Raw genomic sequence first — 23437 nt, forward strand, 5'->3', positions numbered from 1 at the left:
TAATATAGTAGTGATTATACATTATTTCTGAATTCTGCATACAAACACATAACAGAAATTAAGCTCAACCATGCGACACCAAATATAGACTCACACGTGCGTATTCAAAATTTCAAAGCATTAATAAATAGATTAGATATTACTAGTTCATTTTTAACATAGTTTTCTTATGAAATGATGTCGTATATATTCTTGACTTCTTCTCAAAAATAAGTTTTTCACATCTTTTTAAATCTTAACCAAAAGTATAAAAATTCTCAAATCCAGATTAGGTAATTTTATCACCAAACCTAATTGATAATTTATCAAATTAATAACAGTTAATCATACATCTTTTATACTATCCTAGTCAATGATACATAGATACACGCAAACCCAAATATTTATACATTAGCAACTTCAAATAAACTTCTCACTCCAATCAAAAAATTAAATTTAAATAGATTCCAACTAACAAGCAAAGGCATGGAAGATTCTAATATACGTGCGTGTGATATACGTTAATACATATCTATCAATCACATTTTAATGGGTCTAGAAAGATGATTAAAAAATTGATTAACTAAATCCACTTGGAAATATGTCACATGAGTATATAAGACGATGTTAATTACTCCATTTAAACACCAAATTTCCAAAGAATATTACAATGTCGCATCTAGAGTCAATGACCGAAAACTTAAGGCACTGTCAAATTTTTCAAAAGGTTATGCTTCGTATAATAAAATAGTTAGAAATTTCACATAAGAAAATTGCACAGATATTTAGTCAAAATATAGACTATGCACAGAGTACTCTTATGTATAGTCCGATTGAGTAAGCAATAATACAAGTAGTACATTTCAACCATTATGTTCCCACTACTAATTAGAAGGAAGAAGAAAAAAAGATAGCATCCCATGTTGTGTAATATTTTTAATGCCAGAGCATGATAATTGATAACAAATCTTGCAACAATTTTCATATTAATTTGTATACGGTTGAAAATTGGAATCATAACATTTTCCACCCACTGAAATTCGACCGGAAATTATTTTCCACAAAGTGAAATCCGGCCGGAAATTAGTTTCTAAATTTTCCACCGATTGAAATTCAACCACATAATTATCAGTTCCACTAATTTAGTCACCTATAGTTGGTGTTTTGATAAGCCAACATCAATGCAGTTCAAATATGAGTTTAAGTGATTGGGGAAGAAGACAGTTGACCAATTGAATAACAAGAAAGATAAATTAATTTTTTTTGTTTCAATTAGCTAATTTGGGAGGCTTTTCCATAACAATGAAAACAAAAGGCAATAATATGTCGGGTTTATGACAAGCATAGTTAGCAATCGATTCCTCAAATAACACACAATAAAGGGGAATGAGTTAATTTAGCTATGACTCATCTTTCATCCCTATACAAATAAATAACAATACATTTGCAAAAAAAATTCTTCACGCTATTTTGATAACCCTAAAAATAAAAGTAAAAATCAATTTATCATTTGTACAAAAAGTTTTAACGCTAACTTCAAGTCTTCAACTACTCCATAAACTAAAGGTTGAACATAAATTACAATACCTTTGCGAAGTTTGAACGCTGGGTGATCAAGAGTCTATTACATTATATACAATAACAACGTAATATTATGTTTGCTTCAATGAAATAAAAATATTAGAGTTTTTGTGTGGTGTTTTTTTCTTTTCTTTTTTTGGGGGGGGAGGGGGGGTTGGGTTGGTTGGAAGGACTTGCGATGAGCCTTATTTCTCGGTGAACTTCTCCTCGTCTTCTTTGGTTTGACCATTTTATTTTCATAAAATAGTATAATAAAATATTGTCTTCGTCCATAAAAAATAGTCACATTTTGTCATTTTTGAATATCCATAAAATATAGTTTCATTTTTATAAATAGAAGGTCTCTCTCATATTTTATCTACTTTTTCTTATCTTTTACATATACTTTAACTACTTTTTTTCCACATCTCACTTACTTTATTAAATTTCTTATTTAATGGCGTGCCGTTAAAAAATGAGACTATTTTTTGTTTTTAAGGAAGTAACTTTTTTAGAATTCTGTTCCACCTTGTTTAGGTGTACAACTTTGAACTACTACCGTTTATCAGCTTATTTATGTACCGCTTACAAATAATTAACCAAAATTTACACTCTTATAGCGAAATATTTTTGTTTCGTTTATTCGAGTCGAAGGAGTTGGAGCAGGCTGGGCCAACCATATTGGGTTCAAAGGGGCCGCCAGCGTACCCCAATTTCTACTATGGGCCCGGCTTCCAAAATCACTCTTCGCTCAGAATTGTTAAAATTTTAAACCATATTTTAAATTTTCTATTGACTCATTTTTTCTATATATTACATCAGCATCCCTTCTTGAAAGTCGTCATGAATTTGCACCACGTGTAGAAAGCCACACACACGTGTCACGCTACCAACGAATAGTTGTGCATGGGAGCTGACTAGTGGAGCAATTTAACTTCCACTATTTGCCCACATACCCTTTTATTTACATTATATTATTATATTCCACTTAATAATTCAAAGTGTGGTTGGAGCCGGATCAATTTATGAGAATGAAAATCTTTACTAAATTCGATCTTATTTTAGGTTATTTATCAAACGGTGCAATAGTAATGTCTCAGTCCACCAAAATTGTTATTCACTTTTATCATTCGTTCACGCTTTATTATTCATATATAAATGCCTTTTAATATCAATAATGACATTAACCTTCTTCACTGTTATAATTTAATATGTTAGCCTTTTAGATTCAAATTTCACTTCACTATAAATGTAAAATAGAATAGATCACGCATTATGTATGTATGCGATTCAATTGATTATTTACTACTGTCTCCATCAATAAAAAATAATCATATTAATCTTTTTTTTATTAGTCTCTATTTATTTTAATCAATTTTGTAATAAATCTCATTTTCCATTAAAGATAGTCATAGCCACTTTTATTCTCTAACTTTATTTTATTTTAGCAATTTTTAACTAATTCATATAGTCCTAACTCCTAACTACTAAGATCATTTTTTAGGATCGCTGTAATACTACTATATGACTATCTAACTTCTAAGTGCGAAAAATGAAAATATCGGAAAATAAAGGGGTAAAATCGAATAAAGTAATTAAGAAAAGTCCACCGCTATCCTTATATCATGCACAGCAGTATTTGCAGAGCAAACCAGCCAAACAAAGAACCTATAATCCGAAACACAGGAAAATAAATGAAAGGAGGAGGTCTAACGTACGCAGCGTGTCTCGCAGCCGTAGCCACACTCTTAACCTGCGCACTCAGCCTCCACGCCGACCCCGATTTCGACCCCAAGATCCTCCAGGTCACCGGGAACCGCCGCAACCACCACCTCCTCGGCACGGCGGCGGAGCACCAGTTCAAGAGCTTCATCCAGGAGCACGGGAAGGAGTACTCCACTCGCGCCGAGTACCTCCACCGCCTCGGCGTCTTCGCCGAGAACTTGGTGAGGGCGGCGGAGCACCAGGTTCTGGACCCCACCGCCAAGCACGGCGTCACGCAGTTTTCTGATCTCTCGCCGGAGGAATTCGAGGGCATGTACATGGGGGTGAGAGGCGGCTCCGCGCAGCCATCGGAGAATGGAGTGGCTGCGGAGGAGATGGAGGCGGAGGACTTGCCGGAGAGCTTTGATTGGAGGGAGAAAGGGGCTGTTACTGATGTTAAGATGCAGGTCATTCTTTCTTTTTTCCTTGATTTCTTCTCCAATTTTTTAGTCGGAATTTATTATTTTAGTTTTTGTGCTCAATGACCTTTATTTAATCAGAAATGCAAACTAGCACTTTGTTTTATACTCCCTCCGTTCCATAGTAATGGAGGCGAAACTTTTCGACATGAAGATTAAGAAAATTTGTGTTGGGTGGGTTAAGTAAATGGAGAATAAAGTGGAAAATGAAAAAGGTAGAGCGATGAATAGAGAAAAAAGTAAGAGAGTAAAGTAGGTGTATAAAAATGTTTTTACTTATATTAAAAAGGGAAATAACTCTATTACTATAGAACGTACCAAAATGGCAAAATGATTCTATTATTGTGGAATGGAGGGAGTACTAACTATGTACTTCTCTTCTCCTGATTCCTACTAAGTTAATGAACCTTATCATTAATTTGAAGTACTCCTTGACCTTGTCTGGGATTAATTAGAAGGTATTACTCCCTCTATCCCAAGTTGATTGAAGTTTTTCTTTTGGACACGGATCAATAGATAGTAATACAAAGTTTGATATGTCTTATAAAAAGAAATTATTGTTTCTAATATTTAGATAATACTCATTAAATTTCACAAATACAGGGCAGTTGTGGTTCTTGTTGGGCATTTAGCACAACTGGAGCCATCGAAGGAGCAAATTTCATTGCAACTGGGAAGCTTTTAAATCTTAGCGAGCAACAGCTGGTTGACTGCGATCATGCGGTAGATATATGTCTCAATGAAATGGAATCATCACTTATGATTGATATTTGAACTCCATTTTAGATAGTAGTACTAGTACTTACATTTTAGCTGATTATATATGTATGTCATTTCGTGTGTAAGTGTGATGCCAAGGAAAAGAAAGCTTGTGATAATGGATGCTCGGGTGGCTTAATGACGAATGCCTACAAGTACTTGATTGAGGCCGGAGGCATAGAGGAAGAGACTTCGTACCCTTATACTGGGAAACGCGGGGAATGCAAATTCCAACCCAACAGTGTAGCTGTGAAAGTTGCAAATTTCACCACAATTCCGATGAATGAGAATCAGATCGCTGCCTACATGGTCCATCACGGCCCCCTCGCAGGTATCTTCGTTGATTTGGAGATGTAACGTATAGAAAAATACTATATGGAGTTTATTAGTTCTTACAGTTGAAATGTGGGGATGCAGTGGGGCTGAATGCGGTTTTCATGCAAACATACATTGGTGGTGTGTCGTGCCCGCTTATTTGTGGCAAGAAATGGATCAATCATGGTGTGCTTCTGGTGGGGTACGGGTCGAAAGGCTACTCCATCTTGCGATTCGGGTACCAACCGTACTGGATCATCAAGAACTCGTGGGGGAAGCGGTGGGGAGAGCATGGGTACTACAAGCTATGCCGCGGTCACGGTATGTGTGGGATGAACACAATGGTTTCAGCCGTTATGACCTCCTAGTTAGGTAATATTATTACAGTCAGTTTGTGTGGCATAATGTAATTTAAAGCTTATAGTTGCTCAAAATTCTCAAACTTGTGGTGACCATATATTGATTTTAATATAAGGATTTTGTTATTTGATATGGTTTGTGGACCTTCATTAAGTTCATTTATACTTATGTGTCTGAAATGTATTTCAACTGGACTTGATCGAAATGATTTAGCTATAATTAACAGAGGAAGCCCACAACGCAACAAATGGAGAATTCAATTTCGAGACTGAAAAATTCAAAATTAAAAAATTCCGACCTGCCGGATTCGAACCAGCGACCTAAGGATAGCTATTATTATAACACTACAGTCCTCCGCTCTACCAACTGAGCTAAGGTCGGTTGTAAAATTTAGGCTAACTAAAACTATAATAACAAATAACGCCTCTGAAGTTGACTACTTTCATTGAATATTCACTAAATTTTCTTCTACAACATGATTCAAAATTTTGCAAATACATTTACAAGCTGCTTTGGAATTATGAATATCTGCTGTTGGACACGTTGTAATTACTACTTACTAGTACTACAATATTAGAAACCATACTTTATAATAGTAGCAAATTTAGCAATAGAATATTATTTTATCCATTTCATTGTTGAATTTTATAGTACTAATTATAAACAACATGTATAAACCCAAGAATCATGTATAGGATCAACCTAATTTCTTGCGAGCTTATAGAACAATTTATTGTAATTATTTGAGTTATAAAATTATGAAGTTACGAGTTTTTTTCCTTTTTCTTCTAGAGAGTAGGTGAGATATGGAGTATGAGGATTGAACTATATACTTATTAGTTATTTCATGGTCATTCTAGATTGGATTTTAGATGTTCCTTCACTCCATATTTTTAACACTTCACCTTTAAAGTGTCTTATTTCTCTTCGTCGATTTGATGTAATAACCAGTATTGTTCTATTTTTAGTAAGTTTCCTCTCTCATATAAAGAGGATCCAATCTCTCGCATTTTTTAATATATTTCTCTAATTTTATTAATTTTGTATCATAACTCGTTTAGTCCATTACGCACATTATTAGAGGTGGACGAAGGTAGTAGGAGTATAATTTATGGGTTAATAGTCAGTTAAAATATAAAGTTCGGTAAAATTCTAGTCTGTTTATGAACTTTGAAATTAGAATATTATTAAATCACGAAGTTTTAATTTTCTCAATTATCTCATCCATGTACAAATCAATTTGATCAAAAATTGTGAATGAATGAGACAATAAAAAAAAATTGAAATTTCATTATTTAGTATTTCAATTTTAAAGTTTACGCAACATAGTCGTCGTTATTTTAATGGCTATTATTCCATGATTTATCAAATTTACCTTTCCTTTAATACTTGTACTACTCCATTTTATCCAAGGCCGGTGCGGCGTGCTCCTCGTGGTACACTGGTACTATCTACAAGGTACAAGAATCTTCAGCGCCAACATAATGACCGTAATGCCCTCAAGGTACAAACCTGTAATGCAAATCTCCGGGGCAGCCAAAGGGCAGTCGCTGGTAATCGTGTTAAACATGCAAGTGCTATTCTAGAATGGCACCAAATCCACATCGGCGATGAGAGAGATGGATAGAGAAAGATAGATAGGGAGAATAATAGAATCAGGAAACTGGAGAAACTGTTTACAGGATGCCACCAAACAAAGAAAACGACGCTGCATATTCTTGAGCCCACATAATGCTTCCCTTTTCTGCCTATATATACGCCATTCCCCCCCTCTCAAATTCCTTCCTTTCTATCCCATTTCTACTTGCCTTCCACTAAAGGTGCGTATTTCTACCTTTCCTTGTTTTTATGCGTCTTTTCCGTTTCCTTCCTTTTACTGTTTTGTTTTTTCTTTCAACTTCTGGTTGGCTGTCTTTGTTTTTCCTTTTTGAATTGTCAAATATACATGAATGTGGTTTCGTTAAGGACGTTGAAACAGTGATGGGTTTTTTTTGTTTTGAGTTAGAATTTTTCATGTTGCTATGATTTGCCATGCTGCTGCATGTTTATCATCAAGGTTTTGTAACTGAAATTTATTTTGGAATTTGGGAGTTTGTACATATGAAAGAAATTTTGACCATTTGCCCTCTCCTTCAAGGTTTTATGTTTCCTGTATCTCAAAGTCGAAACAGAGCATATTTGAATGCTATTTAGGAGTATAAGTTAGTTTTCTTGTTTGTTGGCCTTTTTTAGTGGACATTTGATGAGTTGTTCGCATTTCAATATCTTCTTTGTTGGTTCTTATATGTATTATTCAAAGCCTCTCAGGGTGGAGTTTACTACTATTATACATGACTGAGTGTTTTTTGTCTTCATCACTGCGATTTCTCCAATTGTAGCTCTTTCAATTGGATAAGAATCAAGTGAGTTACTCAAATTGTAGGAATTATCAAGGGGCCTCTTAGGATATCCCAAAGTTCCAATCTCATCATAGTAAACAATAGAGTAGCTACTAGGCTAATCTTGAATAGTAAAAGCCCTCTAAAGGTTAATAAGTCATGCTTTTGATTTGGGTAATTTGATAAGTTGCAATTTGTGATCAAACATATGAAATTGAATATAACTTTTTAAATTGAGCAGCACCATTGCTATAAAGGTCAAAGTGTAATTATCTAGGCTAATCCTTAGTTCTCTAGATTTTCAGTTCTTTCTGTGTGAGAACTGATTTAAGCAAATAGCCTCCACATTTCACTTCGTTATCAGATTGATCCGAATGGGGTAGCTTGAACAGTGGCTTTTCTGATGTGAAACAAATTTGGGATGTATCAATTGAATTGATATTCATCTTCTCCTTCCAATTATATTGCATCTAATGATTAGTACTAGAAGGAATTTTTTTACATCTTGATTGGAGTGTGTTTGTGAAACCTATTCTGATTTAACTCAACATCGAAAAACATTTGAAACATACAATTCGCTTAAGATAAACTGTACGCATTAACAACTGATGGTCCTTTATTCCAGACATGACAGAAGTTAATGGTAGAGCTTCCCATTGCAATGAAAACAGATGTTTGCAACCTTCAACGTCTCGTAATGAACAGAAAAAGGCAGCAGATAACAGCCCAGACACTTCTCGATTCGTTAATCATGGTAAGCCTTTCTTCACTCTTTTATCTGCATACATAATAGAGAAATGTATCTATTTATTGGTATCTCCATCTTCATTGCTTCGTATTTTGGAAATGGAGCGACAATATTTCATACTTGTACTTTTGTTGGTCCAATATCTGCACCCCACATATCTAGTTCTTCGTAAATAATGAATAATGATTACACCAATGTGTCAGGTCAAAAGAGAATCTTCCATTTATCGCAATGGTCCTTGTTATTGTATCACTAACCGATGCATATAAACTTTATTTGGTTTTTCTGTGCCTAAATATGTTAATCCAGCTTCGATTGAATGGGAAGAGAGCAGAAGGAAATGGACTGGAGATATATCTCAGGGGCCTCGTGGAATGCAAAATGATCCAATTATAAGGTATTGAGATCTCCTTCTCTTCTCTGCTCCATGAAAATCCAATGTAGTAGTTATATTTTGATCGTTTTAATACTTTAATTTATATGCCTGAAGATGAAGTTGAACCAGTTATGGCTACCTGGGGTAATATAATCCAGAGACAGAGACTTCATCTTGTTCTGGATGATCACCGATAAAATTTGGATTCTCAATTGCTGTCCTATCAGTTATTCAGGACTATTAGTTTTCATTGTTAAGTTGATTTTTGCATTACATTTGGTTTCTAGTAATTCTATGATGGTGCATTGATTCTTCATCGTGAGATCTGTTGCAGCTGGTCAACGACGTATGAAGACTTGCTCTCGACCAATGACCCTTTCCCTAAGCCAATTCCTTTACCTGTAAGTTAAACTCTACGCTACACCATATTTGAACTCCTCTCTAGTACAAGTTGATAAATATAGATGCATTTACAATTTTGCAGGAGATGGTAGATTTTTTGGTTGATACCTGGCATGATGAGGGGCTTTTTGATTAGATTATCTTATCGAAGAGGCTTCACACCGATAATTCATCAGCTTCTGCTACCACATCAGATGTTGTTGTTAAATAGTGATGAACATACTTTTAGCTTGATTATGCTTCTTAATGATGCATTGCGTTGTCGATAAGCTCTGCTGCTTATATATTGTTCTACAACAATAATCACTCTGTGGGGGATAAAGTGCTACATCTCGAGTTGTCGATTAAGTACCATGTGTTGCATAGCTTAGGTGAGAAGATTGAGCATGGCTTATTTTTTCCAATTTTAGTTGTTGTTAGAGTGTAGTAAGAGTTTGATATATAGATAATTCAATCTTAGTTGTTAGTTTAGTTTCTTCTCAAAATGTAGAAGAGCTAGCAACTAGATTTGTATGAACACATGAAATGTTGCAGATGTTGGTGTGTAATGCCTAATACTACTATTTTTGAATTTTGAACTTATATGCAATTATCGTTCTTTCTCCCCCTATATATATAGAATAATACTTTTTCATATTCACGATGTTTTAAATCAGCAGGGATGTTTTTTCTTTGATCATGAAATATTACAATTATGCCTTTTTAATAATTTGACACGAATCAATACTGCAGTAAGACTTCAAATTTCTACACTACTTTTATATGTTAAATTTTTAATACTTTTATATGTTTTGATATTTTTAATACACAATATTGATGAGTTAATAGAGTTAGCAATTTAAATAGTTAGCAATATAACACACCCCAGTACACTGGGTGGTGATCAATTGCTAACTTTCTTAAGTTGCAAACTTGCTAACTCATCAACGCAGTGTATTAAAAATGTCAACACGATGACATTAAAATGTCAACACATAATTTTGTTGAAATTCAATATAATGTGTTGACATTTTAATATCACCGTATTGATATTTTTAATACACAACATTGATGAGTTAGTAGAGTTAGCAATTTAAATAATTAACAATATAACATACCACTTAGTACACTCGTTAGTATATCTCATAGTACGTTTAACACAAATTACGACATATGACCATTTTTTCTCTCATTGAAGTCGCATTAATACAGTTCAAATAGGTTCAAAACCATATCACTTAAATATATTTATTATAGTTATCTATCATATTCTAATGCTTATAGCATCATAATCTAAAATTAAGACCAAATCTCTATTTTTAGATTTTAAAATGAGTGGATGTATTAAATCTTCGAATTTCAATAAATAGTAGACAAAATATCAACAAAGAGGTAATATCGTCATTATGTTATCATATGATAATTTTCGTGAATGTTTTTTTATATCAACATAATGTATTAACATAAGAATATCAACACTAGTACAAGAAAATATCAACACATATTTATTGAGATTTTTACATGGTTTATTGAGATTTTTTGATGTATTTGTTGATAAAAATCTGGTTATCAACATTTACAAAAAATAAAATAAAAAATATCAAACTTCATCATCCGAACGTCGTCGGAACATATGCAATTGAGATCTCGTTGAAATCCTTATAAAATTATTTTTAATTTGATATATTTTTTGCGAAAAGGTAATTTAAATCGAGAGAGTTACGTAAAATTTAAAGTTTTAAGATGATTTTAATGAGAGTAAATTGACATTAATACCCTCTAATTTTATTTATTAATTTTTTTAATTAAAATATAATACGTGTAACATCATTTCAACCACTAGATCTTCTAATCTAATGGCTAAAATTTAGTTTTAGTTTGAAATTGCTAATTTGTTAGCCCCATTTATTATATATACAGAATATTTGAATTATTTTATAATTATATCATCATTTTCATTGCACCTCTAAGTATTAAATATTAATGCTAAATTGTGGGACCACATAAATCGCAAAGAGCATGAGCACGATTATAGCCCTTCGATCTTCCACTTTGCCGGACCCATCATACCCCACGATCTAAGATCAACGCCTTGAAACTGGAGATTACATATTCTGGTAGTATAAATATCAAACAAAGCAACGAAAAACGCATGAGTTCAGTCTAGCAAATAGGAACCGCAAGCTCACGAAAAAATGATTTCGTCTTCTCAAAGCTTCCTCTCTATCGTCGTCGTCGTCCTCGTCCTCTTCTCGCCGATCGCCTCCGTCGTCGGGCTGCTCCGTCCGCCGCCGAAGCTGTCAATGATTTCGGTTGAGCGGCTGATTCACGACCTCAATTTGTTCCCGAACCATCCGATCAACATCATCGACGATGAGGTTGCTTCTCCCGACGCTGCGAGGCTGGTGGAGAGGCGATTTAGGTTTCCGAATTCGGTGGATCCCAACGCAGCTGAGGAACTAGGTCACCATGCCGGTTACTATAAGATTGAGCATTCTCATGCCGCCAGGTTAGCTTATTCAGAAATTGAATTTAAGTTACAAGTTCCTTGCTGTCGAACTTTTTTTTGTTGACGTTTATTAATTCGTAATCAGTAACTGACTTGCATAAGCAGCCAATTTATAGAAATATGACGGTTGGTTGACAAATTTTCCTCGATTATCCGCCATGTTATATCGATTAATCGCGTGTGATAGATATTTTTATTGTGTGCTATATCGCGACTCGCGAGTGAGGAAAACGTGGTTTGCTCACATTGATCGAGTTAAGGCACCATGACTGATATTTTGCTACGTTTCGTGATTGTATCATTGTACATTGTTGCGATGACCATTTCAATACATGTGTTTAATTAATTCGCATTTACCAGCAGTTAATTGAGGTAGAGCTGCTTTCTCTGTGCAGTCACTGTTCTACTCGTACATTGTACATATACTTTCTAGGAATGTATTTGATGCTACTTATTTACCGAGAACACTTTGTATCATATTTTTACACTCACTGGATATGTTTGTTTGCATTTCTGTCTAATGACGCTAAATGTGGATATTTGGATCTGTTTAGTTGGTTTGTATGCGCTGGCCTTGCATAGCCTTGATATTTTATGCAAGGTTACTATGTCCTGAATCTTAATTTGGACATTTAACATTTTCTGTTGCCATGACCTAGCTGATAATTAGAATACAGGTGATCATATGTCTTGGGATTAACTTTGTTGACCTCATGAGCAATGTCAAGTGGGGATTCTATTTTTCAATTGTCTGATTAACTATATTCAAGAGCATGTTCCTTAAATTTTATAATTTCAAACATAATGTTTGTAAATTTTCCTATGGAAATGTTTTGATTTTCTGCAGCCTCTGATATTCTCACTATACCCAATGCTCTAACTGTGGCGCTATTGGCATTATGGTTGCAGGATGTTTTACTTCTTCTTTGAGTCTCGTAATAGCACCACAGATCCTGTTGTCATCTGGTTGACTGGTGGGCCAGGTTGTAGCAGTGAGATGGCTCTTTTCTACGAAAATGGCCCCTTCACTATTGCTGATAATCTAACTCTTGTGAGAAATGAGTATGGGTGGGACCAGGTATTATACTTGGTTAATTCTGGTGATTAAAAATATACTATTACCTACCTAATTTGATAAAATCCTTATGTCTACAATTCTTATGCAGATATATTATCTGAATTAAGCTAATTGTTTTTTTCCTTGAAAGGGGAATTATGCTAATTGTTAATGTATTGTGTTCTAAACTTTTTGGTGCCATGTTTGAACTGCTGAATTTGGTTTACATTGTTCCTAATATGTCGAGGATCTATTCACACTTTTAAATATCTAGCTTCAGAACACTTGTTTGTGATATATAAAGTTCTTTGATGAATTTGCAGGTTTCGAATATTATATTTGTTGACCAACCTATTGGAACTGGATTTAGCTATAGTTCTGATAAACGTGACATTCGCCATAATGAACATGATGTCAGCGATGACCTATATGACTTTATACAGGTTAGTTTTGTTACTTTGTTTCCCTCTTGCACCCTCTCATACAAGAGCATCTGATCTTTGTTATGCTTCCTATTTCTCAGAAAGAATTTGAATGTATCTACATCTATCTTAGTAATTTTGATATTAGTCATGCAAGTGGAAAGATTTTTGTCTGACAAAGGAGAATTCAAATAATAGTGCCATTAAATGCCTAGTACCAAGAGCTTTCTGCTGTCACTCATTGACAAAGAATGTGGCAATTCAGGTTTTTAGAGTGTTGTTTCATTATGAAGTTAACCCTCAAAAGATTCCCTAGTTGTGCCTGATGATGATGCATGTGGATTGTGGAGGAGTAAATACTGGCATTGATTTTGATATGTTTCATCTCAAAGAAAATGATTGTTCGTCCATAGCAACTCTCAATAACTTAAAATGTAAATGAGGTGTATAATGATAATTATTCTTGAAGCTCTCTGCGATTTAAGTTCTGGTAGTGTGAACCAAAAGCAAATATTTGAATATCACTTACTGATGAGTAATGGAAGAAATAATGTGTTGCGACGCTTTATGAAGCTTTTGTACAGTGCATAACTATACACAGGTTTCCACTTTTTACGATTAATGTGGAATTGCATTAGATGAGAGACTAAAATAAAACTTAAATATTGAATAGAATTCTCACTCTTAAGTTCTGCTGTAGGCATTCTTTACGGAGCATCCTGAACTAGCAAATAATGATTTTTTCATTACTGGAGAGTCATATGCTGGACATTATATTCCTGCTTTTGCTGGTCGCGTCCACCGTGGAAACAAAGAAGGGGAAGGAATTCATGTGAATCTGAAGGTATTACTGAATTGTTAATTTTATTGTTTATGTGGCTGTGTTGAATATCTTATCTGATCTAAGCTAAACAGGGATTTGCAATGGGAAATGGTCTAACGGATCCAGGAATCCAGTATGCTGCATATGCTGATTATGCTCTTGATATGGGAATACTTACGCAATCTGAGCATGATCGTATCAACAAAGTGCTTCCACTATGTGAAGCAGCGATCAAGCTCTGTGGTACCATACATCCTCCTGTTTTTGATATTTTATGTTACAATGATTTTTGTGTTTTCTGAGTATGGTCTGTTTGTCTTCTGTGAGTGGTCATTGCTTAAGCTGTTAAGCCTTATTTGTAAATCAGTTAGGACAATATTTATTATATGCTTGGAGTGGCTCTATCACTCTGTAGCTATGTTGTTGGTTAGCTTAAACATTTTTCCTTCACTTGTTTCAGGCACTGATGGAACTTTATCTTGCATGGCGGCCTATTTTGTTTGCAACACAATATTCAGTTCAATTATCTCACATGCTGGCGATGTGAATGTAAGAAGCATAACTCGTCTATGTCTGGGTTATCTCCTGATTTATAACTGCTGTGCATAAAGTATATAATAACAGCAGGAACATTTACCTGTAATCGTATTAATTTATTCTTGGGATGAACTTGGATTAAATCAACCAATTGAACTCATTGATGATACTCATAAAACTCATCGATCTATGCTTACCATGTCCCAAAGCATCTTTGAGCTTTGAAATGACATGGGCTTTCTGCCTTTCTTCAGACAGAGGCTTTGAGCATTGCATATAATTTTTCAAAAAATTAGGTCTTTACCTTCTCAAGCTAGAAGTTTTTGGATGATGCTTCACTCTTTCTTCCTGCAGTATTATGATATCAGAAAGAAGTGTATAGGCAGTCTATGCTACGACTTCTCAAACTTGGAGAAGTTCCTCAATGAAAAACCTGTGAGGACAGCGCTTGGAGTTGGAGATATAGAGTTTGTCTCGTGCAGTCCTACTGTTTACCAGGCAATGCTCATGGACTGGATGAGAAATCTTGAAACTGGTATCCCTGCTCTTCTTGAGGATGGAATAAAGATGCTGGTGTATGCTGGAGAATATGATTTGATCTGCAACTGGCTTGGTGAGACTACTTTGTTTCCTGATCAGGGAGAAGTGACATTATCCAGATTGAAGTTCATTGACAAAACTGTGTTGAATCATTTCTATGAACAGGTAATTCAAGATGGGTACATGCAATGCAGTGGAGTGGTCAGAATGACTTTGAATCATCCCCCGAAGTCCCTTTTCAAGTTGATGGTTCCGATGCAGGATTGTTGACAAGTTATGGTCCTCTGAGTTTCTTAAAGGTCTTCTACCTCCTTTCCTCCCCTATTTTTCTCAGATTTTAATATGTAGATTCACTGCTATGCTGATTTACATTTTGCTCTTTCATTTGTCCATACAATTTCCTTTATGAATATAGGTACATGATGCTGGACACATGGTTCCTATGGATCAGCCTAAAGCCGCACTAGAGATGCTGAAGAGGTGGATGAAGGGGTCACTCTCACAACTGACTGCCGAACAGGATAATCTGGTTTCTTCGATGTGATTATGAAGCTTGGCTTTCTCGACCTATAAAATGTCTGTAAACAAGAGATGACTTATGGACATCTTACAGCCTCATGACAGTTATGTAGGATAAGTAATGGTGAAGGCAAAATGTTGAAATTGGATGTGCTGTGATTACAAAATTTATCCTGTGTTGTTTTGTGGTTGCATGACTGCCCTTTTGCTTAGCAGTTTATGGCCTTCATGTACTATAATGATAGATTCCCCATCAATAGTATTGGGTTTCAGTCATTGATATGAATCTTTAGCTTATTATGGTAACATGTTTGACATTTACTTCTATTTGGATGATAACTGATAAGTAGTGTTTCATGGACCTGTTTTTCCTTCTTAGTAATTCTCTCTCTAGGATGAGTAGTTATATACCTTTCTTTATTACTTTCATTCAGTTTTATAAGTTTAGTCCAGTGAAGATGCCATACTGACCCTTAAATGTGATCCCGATTGTACTTGAAATCTTGATTAATGATTTTAAAGATGCTCACAGAGCCCTAGCTTCATCAACAAACCTATGATCCTTATGAATTTGGCACTAATTAGTGCTCTCTATGAGTTGATGTCACTCTCATTTTCTTTTTTACAAATTGGTTTTGAATGCAGAAAATATCTATAGTTTTTTGTTGTGGTATTTAATGGGCAAACGATGACCAGGATCAGTTGGACACAGTCACTTGTAAGTACTGTATATTAATTCGTATGTTGTGTGCGTGTGTGGCTTTGTGTTTGCTGCATAGTATCTTGTCGTTGGGCCCTGCATTTCAACTCGAAAGAGTCAAATTATTTTTTTCTTTGGGCTGTTTTGCCCTTATATCATCAAATAAGTGCACTTGGTGTATGTAGACCACTAACTACGGGAAATCTTGTGTAAGGTTCACGAGCATGATCCCACCTCTCATCTTCATCTTCGAATATAGCTTTATTTTGTTTTATTCTATGCTTTCTTTTGATCCGTCTTTGTTCTTTTCAGATGAACAATGCCAAGTTAACTCACGGACTGTATGGAGCTGAAATGGGCTGTCTAACCTATTTTGTGATGGAGCCTTGGCACTTATTCAGCATGATTGGCTTTTAAGAAGGTAAATTTCTAATCTATCACTGATCTAGTTATTCTTGCATTCGTTACTTGGTAAACCACTCTGGAGGAGGTGGGGGCTGTCAATGAAAATAGTCATATTCCGAACAATGCACATGGACTTAGTGCATAACATCCTGACACTATACTGACATGAGTGCCATAAACTATGACTATATTGCACATAATCGAAGCTTGGGGTGGTGGGTTCATCAACTAATGTAATGATTATATTGCACTTGAGTTGAAAACCACCAGAAACAAATTTCAATCGTAGACAGAGTGAACAAAGCTTTGAAAACCTCTACCCACAAGTCTACCAACATGCCATTTTAGTTCTTTCGTACTATAGTCAGTTTTTAGTTAAAAGTGTGCTGGATTCAAGTTGAGGTAGGAACTCAATTTTATTGACTATATTGCACGTTATAGGACCCAAAATGATACTAGCTTTGAAGTAAATTCAGAAACTAATAAAATTTGTTGATCTGATGGTACTTAATCCAATAAGCAGCCACTAGCCAACAGCTTCACGTGTTAGTGGGAAACCTTGTTTATGTTGTGCGGACAAAACCTCTTTTGCTTTCACTAAACAGTTTACCTTAACAGCCACAGACTTTTGAAACCACTTTACAATCAGCCCCAGACCAAGATCAAGGGCAGATTGTGCTTGCTCCCCATTCCAAAATAACATCAAAAACCATTTCATCATGAACCCCACCAAATAAATCATGGCAATACGTCTTCTGTGATAAGCAAATGGATCGAATCTAAAGATATGTGCTTTTTTTGTCTATACCTGAGAAATACTGTAGTGGATCCATGATCTACGGAGTATATCTTTGTTCATTATAGGAGAGGCTAATCTTGTGGTCTTTGAAATTTACTTGTGATGGTCTAGGCTATAGATAAAAATTGACAGTATTAAGCAAATCATGTAGAATTTGTGTATTGTTCTCTTGAGTTGAGTTGAGATCCCAAATAAATAGCTGTTTGTTGACGGTTTCGTGGGATCTTAAGAAATTATGTCCCACCTTCAATTTTGTCTGCATGAAATATAGTGCCATTCCTCCACCATGTTAGTTGCTTTACCAGTGGACCTCTCTCTCCCCCACATCACCTTATCTTTCTATTCCTGGCAAAGGTATCCCAGGTAATTCTGTTGGCTCGGCTCGATCATGGTTGAATTAGCATATAACATATGAAGCTGGCATAATACATATTTTGTTTTTTTACCTCTTTCTCCCAAGGGTTTGCCCATCGCCATATATGTTCTCTCACTGCATATCAAATTTACCATAGCCTGTTAAATTAAGTGTCCATCCTTGTATGTTTGCTGTTGTTATGTACCAAAAGGTCGGGTTGGGTCAAATTTTGGACAAGGTTTAAGATTTACGAGGAATAGTTCCCATGTGTTGCTAAATTTAGGTGATACAGTATATTAAATATATAGAAATAATATAGGTTAACATTTGATTTGACCAAATAATTTTCAAACTTGGATCACGTATTGTATATTCAATTTATATTCCACACATGGTTAGCGCCTTTGGTTATACAGTTTGTTTCTGACTCTTCACTGTTTTTGCGTAATACAGTAATAAATAATCATGTTTCGTAGTATCACTTTTAATACATAGGACCATTTTTCTACTGTATACATTAGGTAAAAATTGTTGAAAGGTGAAATAGAACTTGGAATTGATTTGAAGCTGCGCAATTATGTATCTATCTGCTTTTTCGTTGTTTGGCCAGAATAATAAAAGAAAAGTAGTACCTAAGTTTGATTACTTTCATAAAAATTAGAAAGGAGACAAAATTAGTAGGGCCCTATGATTCCGCATCAGTTTGCTGCTTATAGAATATTTTCATATCTTTGGTAAGGCATTCAATACGCTACTATAATATGCATGCTTATGCTAGCTCGATATGTAGTCGCAATCAATCGACTTCTATGTTAATAAATAGAGATGCAAAAGCCTAGTATTGACACACTATTTGGTTGTCCTAATAATAGAGTTTCGAATGATAAAAATTGTTGATAATAGTACTATTTATGGAATTTCTTTTGTTACTTACTTTTATCATACATTCACACTTTATGTTTTTTACTTTTATCATACATTCACACTTTATGTTTTAATATATACACTACTATAATTCAATGTGACTTCATTTCATCATCAAGTATTAACGTGTGACCCATGTGTTCTTGTGTTATCATAATTCACTTTATTTATATACACTAAAATTTTGCCCCTTTTCAGTTTATTTATATATACTATAAATGCTTGGATTCAATAATTGAGCAGAAAATAAGAAACGTTAAAGTGGCGGGCCCAATCAATTGCATGACTAGTTATAGATTCCTAATTCATTTTTGAAAGGAAGGTATCTCTCATGTTTAACTTTTTTTTTTCACAACGTGGTTTTATTAATCAATAATACTATCCAATCATATTATAATTGATCGCATAAACTAATTTTAATAAATATAGTAATGGTTTTAATTATTAAATATAATTCAACTGTTTCCATCTATATTTATAGTTTAAAACCTAAATTTATAAATATAACTTACAAATCTAAAAAATAATACTTCCTCCGTTTCACATGAAGATGACTCTTTCTTTTTATTTGTTTTAACCAAGATAACTCATTACTAAAAATGGAAATATCTTTTATCTCTATTTTATTTCCTCTCTTTATTTAACACACAAAATAAAGTTGTCTTAAAATCTATGCTGCCCGATGAAGGTGTCATTTTCCTTGGGAGTGAGAAAGTACTATCTTGTTTGAAAAGTTATAATGTGAGTTTGTGTTAACATCACTCTTTATAAATTGCCATCAAATATTACTTGACAATGGAACTATGAAAGAATTAACATATCTATACACATATTTCTGATATTTGACAATAGAACTATAACAGAATTAGCATATGTATACGCATTCAAGTATATCTTGGTTCACCTTTGTCATAAATTTGATATATTTATGCCTAGTAGTCTCATAAATTGCGTGCAAAATAAAAGAATCGATTTGCAATTTGCTTATGGTGTGTAAGTATAACGTGTGTGTATACATACGCGGGTATTGACTAAATTAGAATTCATTTTAAAAATACTACTTGTCTCTTAAGGAGCGAATTTTGGATTGTATTTTCACAACAAATTCATACATATTTCATTTGGAATTCATGATTCGTAATTGTAGTCTAATCCTTCTATACATATACTTTGTTCTAAATTTTAACAGATCTTTTCATTTCTCTAATTTGAATAGCTTCGGCAAACATCCTTCTCCTATTCATTTTTCTTACATATAAGAGGCATCTATACCTTGAAAGTATTATGCCTCCCCATTTGGATGACTTGAGGAATCATAGAGTAATCAAATTTCAAAATAATGATTATACTATAACTGTATAAATCAAATGAGGGGCATCAGTTTCCATTTTATGTGGTAACAGCTGGGCTGCCTTATCAGTTGATTTGATACATTTGTTAATTACTTCCAAAGTTGTTTATAAATTATAGTCATCGTGTCGAGTCAAGTTTGTGACTTAGTACTAACTTGTCCGTGTTAGTTTGTATAAATACCCACTTATACATATATAAATTGAATGAAATTTGTAAAAACATATTACTCCCTATGTTCGGAGTCATATTTAATCATTTCGATCCGTCCCACAATAAAAGTCACATTTACTTTTACCATATATGGTAATTAAGTCTAGAATTACAATAACTCACTTCACTCACATAATATTATAAAATCAATATAAAAAAGTGATTCTCCCTCCGCCCCATGTTACTTGAGGCGTTTCTTTTCGGCACATGATTTAAGAAAGTTGTGTTTAATGAGTTAAATAAAGTAAAATAAAGTAGAAGAAGGAATAAAGTAAGAGAAAGGAGAGAAAGTAAAGTAAAAGAAATACTAAAGTGGTGTGATTAGATGTTTTGTTTTTAGCCAAAAAGAGAAATGACCCAAATAACTTGGGACAATCCAAAAGAAATATGATTCAAGTAATTTGGGACGAAGAGAGTACTATATTTCATTAATTTTTCATTCAATTAAATGAAAATATAGGTCATACATCAGTGAATTTAATGAGAATCGAACCAAACTACCCAAACGTCAAATTAACTTTTGATGCCTCAGTTTTAACATTTGAACTGAATTTTACTATCGACAAAACAAAATTCCGTTTATATTAGTACTAGTAGCTTTTTGTTGCCTTCTTTCTATTGTTGATGTAATATGTCAATGAAAAGTTGATATTATCAATATATTTTTTAATCATACACACATATGTGAGCTTTTCTATCATAACTTTAAAATTCAAAAATAAAATAAAACATTGAATATAATTCTATTGGTGCTTTGCACTTTTCGTTTTAACATATAAAAACACGAATTCAAATTTTATTTTTATTTCAAAAATCGTTGGTTAATATGCGTTTTATGCGAATAATTATTGATAGATCTATATGGGCCGGGTAACCCCACCAACTTGTATATGCTCTTACAACCTTTTTATACATCTGGTTTGACAATCAATCAAATCTACTAGTCGAAGCACGAAGATATGTTTATATTTTTAAGGGTAGCACTTAGATATGTTTGGCGATTATCAATCACTTTTACTATTTTCCGCACTTAAACGTTTATTTGATTGTGAAGCTGAGCTAAAAAGTTGGTTTTGACTTGAAATAACACAAGTATAACCATAAGACATACATTAGATATACTTATGGGTCATTTTAGGTATTATAAAAGATTTTTTTATATAATCGAACTCTTCATTTATTTTGCATTTAATACCAGTTAATCAACATTACTTTAAAATGCAACATATAATTCCATATCATCTAGGAAATTGTAATCTCGAGATTTGTTTCCCCAAAAGAATAGGCAATTGAGTTTTTTCTACACTAACTGTAATTCATGGTTCATACGAATGGCAATAAATAAAATACTTACTATCTTATTAATATACATATTTGAAAATATAATATGGGCAAATTAGGATGGAAATAATAAAATCAATTGAAATGAAATCGTTCCGATTCCGTTCAAAATTTAAAATATTAAGTAGTACTCCATATAATTAAAATTTATATAAATTTATCACTTCTTCAGTTATAATGTGTATGACTGTAAGTAGACATGATCACGTGGGTAAGGGTGGGTTTATTCAAATTATCAATTAAGCGCACTGCTGGTGTTGAGATAATAATAGTTAAAAGTGAACTAGAAATGAGATGTTGATATAAGTTTTTGTTTGTCATGCAATGGGACACTAGATATTCATTTACTGTTGTCTCAATATAATTGTAGCAGAAAATTAATTATTGAATATACAAAAAGGATGTTTTATACTATTTTTTACTACTACTAAGTAGTAGTATACTATTATTATGAGAATAAGATTATATAGTATACCCAAGTTTTAGGTAGCATCACCTATATCATCAGTTGATCTTGATTGTTTCATAATTGAGATTTTTTGCGTTTTTTTTAACTTTGAAATTGTTTTTTTAATGTTAAGAACGATATGATATACTTGATTCAAAACAAAAATTATGCTATGGTTAAACATAAATGAGTATATTATCGGTACAAACATCGATTATATGGAACAAATTTGCATAAAATAAATTCAACATATTTACCATGGCTAGTCTGGCAGGATGTGAATGAGTATGAGAGTTAGATATCTATAAATAGGGGGTAGGATTATTGAAGAAGAAAGAAAGAGATATATAAAAAAGTTAAATGCCCAATTTTGTTTGAAAATCAATCTTGACTATCCATCAATCAAGATCCACATACTGATTAGTCCTGATTAATATAATTAGGATATTTAAATTCAATTACAGAGTGACATAATAAGCTTAGAAATAGGCTACCAATTCAAATTCTCTACTGCATATAGAAATATTTGGTAGTTTGATGCGGAGATTATACATCTGAGAATTATTTTTGGAAGAGTGAGTCATTAGATTTTTGTCCGATCATGCACAGTTTCTTCTTTTTAAGAGGATCAATAGTGGTACCTCAACTACCTCGTAAGATCACACACAATCGACCTAGGGCGTTCTACACTCGTATGGCGTGCTTATTGACACACTTGCTCAGTGCCATGCCTGATAGACATGGCATGGCGCAGCTCACCCAACTCATTCCACATGTCTTCAGCCCGATGCCCAAGCACATCATCCCCTCTCCTTCTTGTCCACCTTCATATCCGACTGAGTCGCTCAGGATGAGGACATGTTGACATATCACACACATCTTAGGTTATTTTATTAGTAGTTAGAAGAGAAATACTTATACTAGTAAAATTTAATCTGTAATTAGTGTTGGATATTAATTAGCATGGTGTGCGCTCTTGCAAAATAGTGAGTTGTAGTACTATATAAGTTGGTTCCAAACATACTGAAAATAGAAACAAACACGGTGAATAGATTTATTAGCCTTGTTTTATCATTCTACTAATAGTGCTGGGTCCATGCACGTGTGCCTCCATTGTTATTACCACACATTCAAATAATACTTTTTGTTGTTTCTTCTACAGACAATATTAGAAGGTCAGGCGACTATTACTATCAAGATTCCTTACTTTTTTTATTTATTAATTATTGCATTTTATTTGTTTTAATATTATTTTAACTATATCAAAATATCACAATTCATGCATAAAAAGGATGTACCTTTAAATTGTTTCGAATTCATACAAAATCTTTTTCCGTTCAATCCATGCATGCTCCCACACCTCTCTCTCCTAACACTTTCTCCAAATACTATACTCCCTCGTCTATAGCTGAGCCATATTCTTTTTTGAAATGTCATTTTATAGCTGAGTCATTTC

At 33.8% G+C, this 23437-nt stretch overlaps 3 protein-coding genes and 1 non-coding gene across 7 annotated transcripts; 3 read left to right on the forward strand and 1 right to left on the reverse strand.

The window, feature by feature from the left end:
- Positions 1 to 3176: 3176 nt before the first annotated feature.
- Positions 3177 to 5286, forward strand: LOC125211390 (Papain family cysteine protease). The gene is made up of 4 exons (XM_048111152.2): positions 3177 to 3710; positions 4326 to 4445; positions 4569 to 4812; positions 4899 to 5286. The coding sequence occupies exons 1-4, from the start codon at positions 3234 to 3236 to the stop codon at positions 5162 to 5164; spliced, it is 1107 nt and encodes a 368-aa protein (XP_047967109.2). The 5' UTR covers positions 3177 to 3233; the 3' UTR covers positions 5165 to 5286.
- Positions 5287 to 5448: 162 nt separating this feature from the next.
- Positions 5449 to 5537, reverse strand: TRNAY-GUA (transfer RNA tyrosine (anticodon GUA)). Its single transcript is given in 2 exon segments — positions 5449 to 5484; positions 5501 to 5537. It is a non-coding gene; the product is annotated as a tRNA-Tyr (tRNA).
- A 1259-nt stretch (positions 5538 to 6796) lies between these two features.
- LOC125212054 (uncharacterized) lies at positions 6797 to 9649 on the forward strand. 4 transcript variants are annotated; one of them, XM_048112088.2, is made up of 5 exons: positions 6797 to 6976; positions 8160 to 8288; positions 8592 to 8679; positions 8993 to 9059; positions 9143 to 9649. In XM_048112088.2, exons 2-5 carry the CDS (start codon positions 8162 to 8164, stop codon positions 9194 to 9196), a joined length of 336 nt encoding a protein of 111 aa, XP_047968045.1. In that variant the 5' UTR covers positions 6797 to 6976; positions 8160 to 8161; the 3' UTR covers positions 9197 to 9649. The 4 variants fall into 4 exon arrangements, with proteins under 4 accessions (XP_047968045.1, XP_047968044.1, XP_047968046.2 ...); XM_048112087.2 differs by lacking the exon at positions 6797 to 6976 and adding an exon at positions 7069 to 7212; XM_048112086.2 differs by lacking the exon at positions 6797 to 6976 and adding an exon at positions 7172 to 7293.
- A 1536-nt stretch (positions 9650 to 11185) lies between these two features.
- Positions 11186 to 15722, forward strand: LOC125214381 (serine carboxypeptidase-like). The gene is made up of 9 exons (XM_048115383.2): positions 11186 to 11548; positions 12458 to 12626; positions 12929 to 13048; positions 13728 to 13871; positions 13943 to 14093; positions 14311 to 14399; positions 14742 to 15000; positions 15093 to 15226; positions 15343 to 15722. Exons 1-9 carry the CDS (start codon positions 11235 to 11237, stop codon positions 15469 to 15471), a joined length of 1509 nt encoding a protein of 502 aa, XP_047971340.2. The 5' UTR covers positions 11186 to 11234; the 3' UTR covers positions 15472 to 15722.
- The last annotated feature ends 7715 nt before the right edge of the window (positions 15723 to 23437 follow it).

Source organism: Salvia hispanica, chromosome 3 (assembly GCF_029641045.1).
Source record: "Salvia hispanica isolate PSC_SH4W2 chromosome 3, Shi_PSC_v1, whole genome shotgun sequence".
NCBI classification, from domain to species: domain Eukaryota; kingdom Viridiplantae; phylum Streptophyta; class Magnoliopsida; order Lamiales; family Lamiaceae; genus Salvia; species Salvia hispanica.

What these genes read in the sequence shown, in the direction of transcription:
- LOC125214381 (XM_048115383.2), top strand. Translation starts at nt 11,235, where the DNA reads ATGATTTCGTCTTCTCAAAGCTTCCTCTCTATCGTCGTCGTCGTCCTC. An exon ending in GAGCATTCTCATGCCGCCAG is followed by an intron (nt 11,549 to 12,457) that starts GTTAGCTTATTC and finishes TTATGGTTGCAG; the next exon opens with GATGTTTTACTTCTTCTTTG. An exon ending in CACATGCTGGCGATGTGAAT is followed by an intron (nt 14,400 to 14,741) that starts GTAAGAAGCATA and finishes TTCTTCCTGCAG; the next exon opens with TATTATGATATCAGAAAGAA.
- LOC125212054 (XM_048112086.2), top strand. Translation starts at nt 7,188, where the DNA reads ATGCTGCTGCATGTTTATCATCAAGGTTTTGTAACTGAAATTTATTTT. An exon ending in CATTTGCCCTCTCCTTCAAG is followed by an intron (nt 7,294 to 8,159) that starts GTTTTATGTTTC and finishes CCTTTATTCCAG; the next exon opens with ACATGACAGAAGTTAATGGT. An exon ending in TTCTCGATTCGTTAATCATG is followed by an intron (nt 8,289 to 8,591) that starts GTAAGCCTTTCT and finishes ATGTTAATCCAG; the next exon opens with CTTCGATTGAATGGGAAGAG.
- LOC125211390 (XM_048111152.2), top strand. Translation starts at nt 3,234, where the DNA reads ATGAAAGGAGGAGGTCTAACGTACGCAGCGTGTCTCGCAGCCGTAGCC. An exon ending in TTACTGATGTTAAGATGCAG is followed by an intron (nt 3,711 to 4,325) that starts GTCATTCTTTCT and finishes TCACAAATACAG; the next exon opens with GGCAGTTGTGGTTCTTGTTG. An exon ending in CCATCACGGCCCCCTCGCAG is followed by an intron (nt 4,813 to 4,898) that starts GTATCTTCGTTG and finishes GTGGGGATGCAG; the next exon opens with TGGGGCTGAATGCGGTTTTC.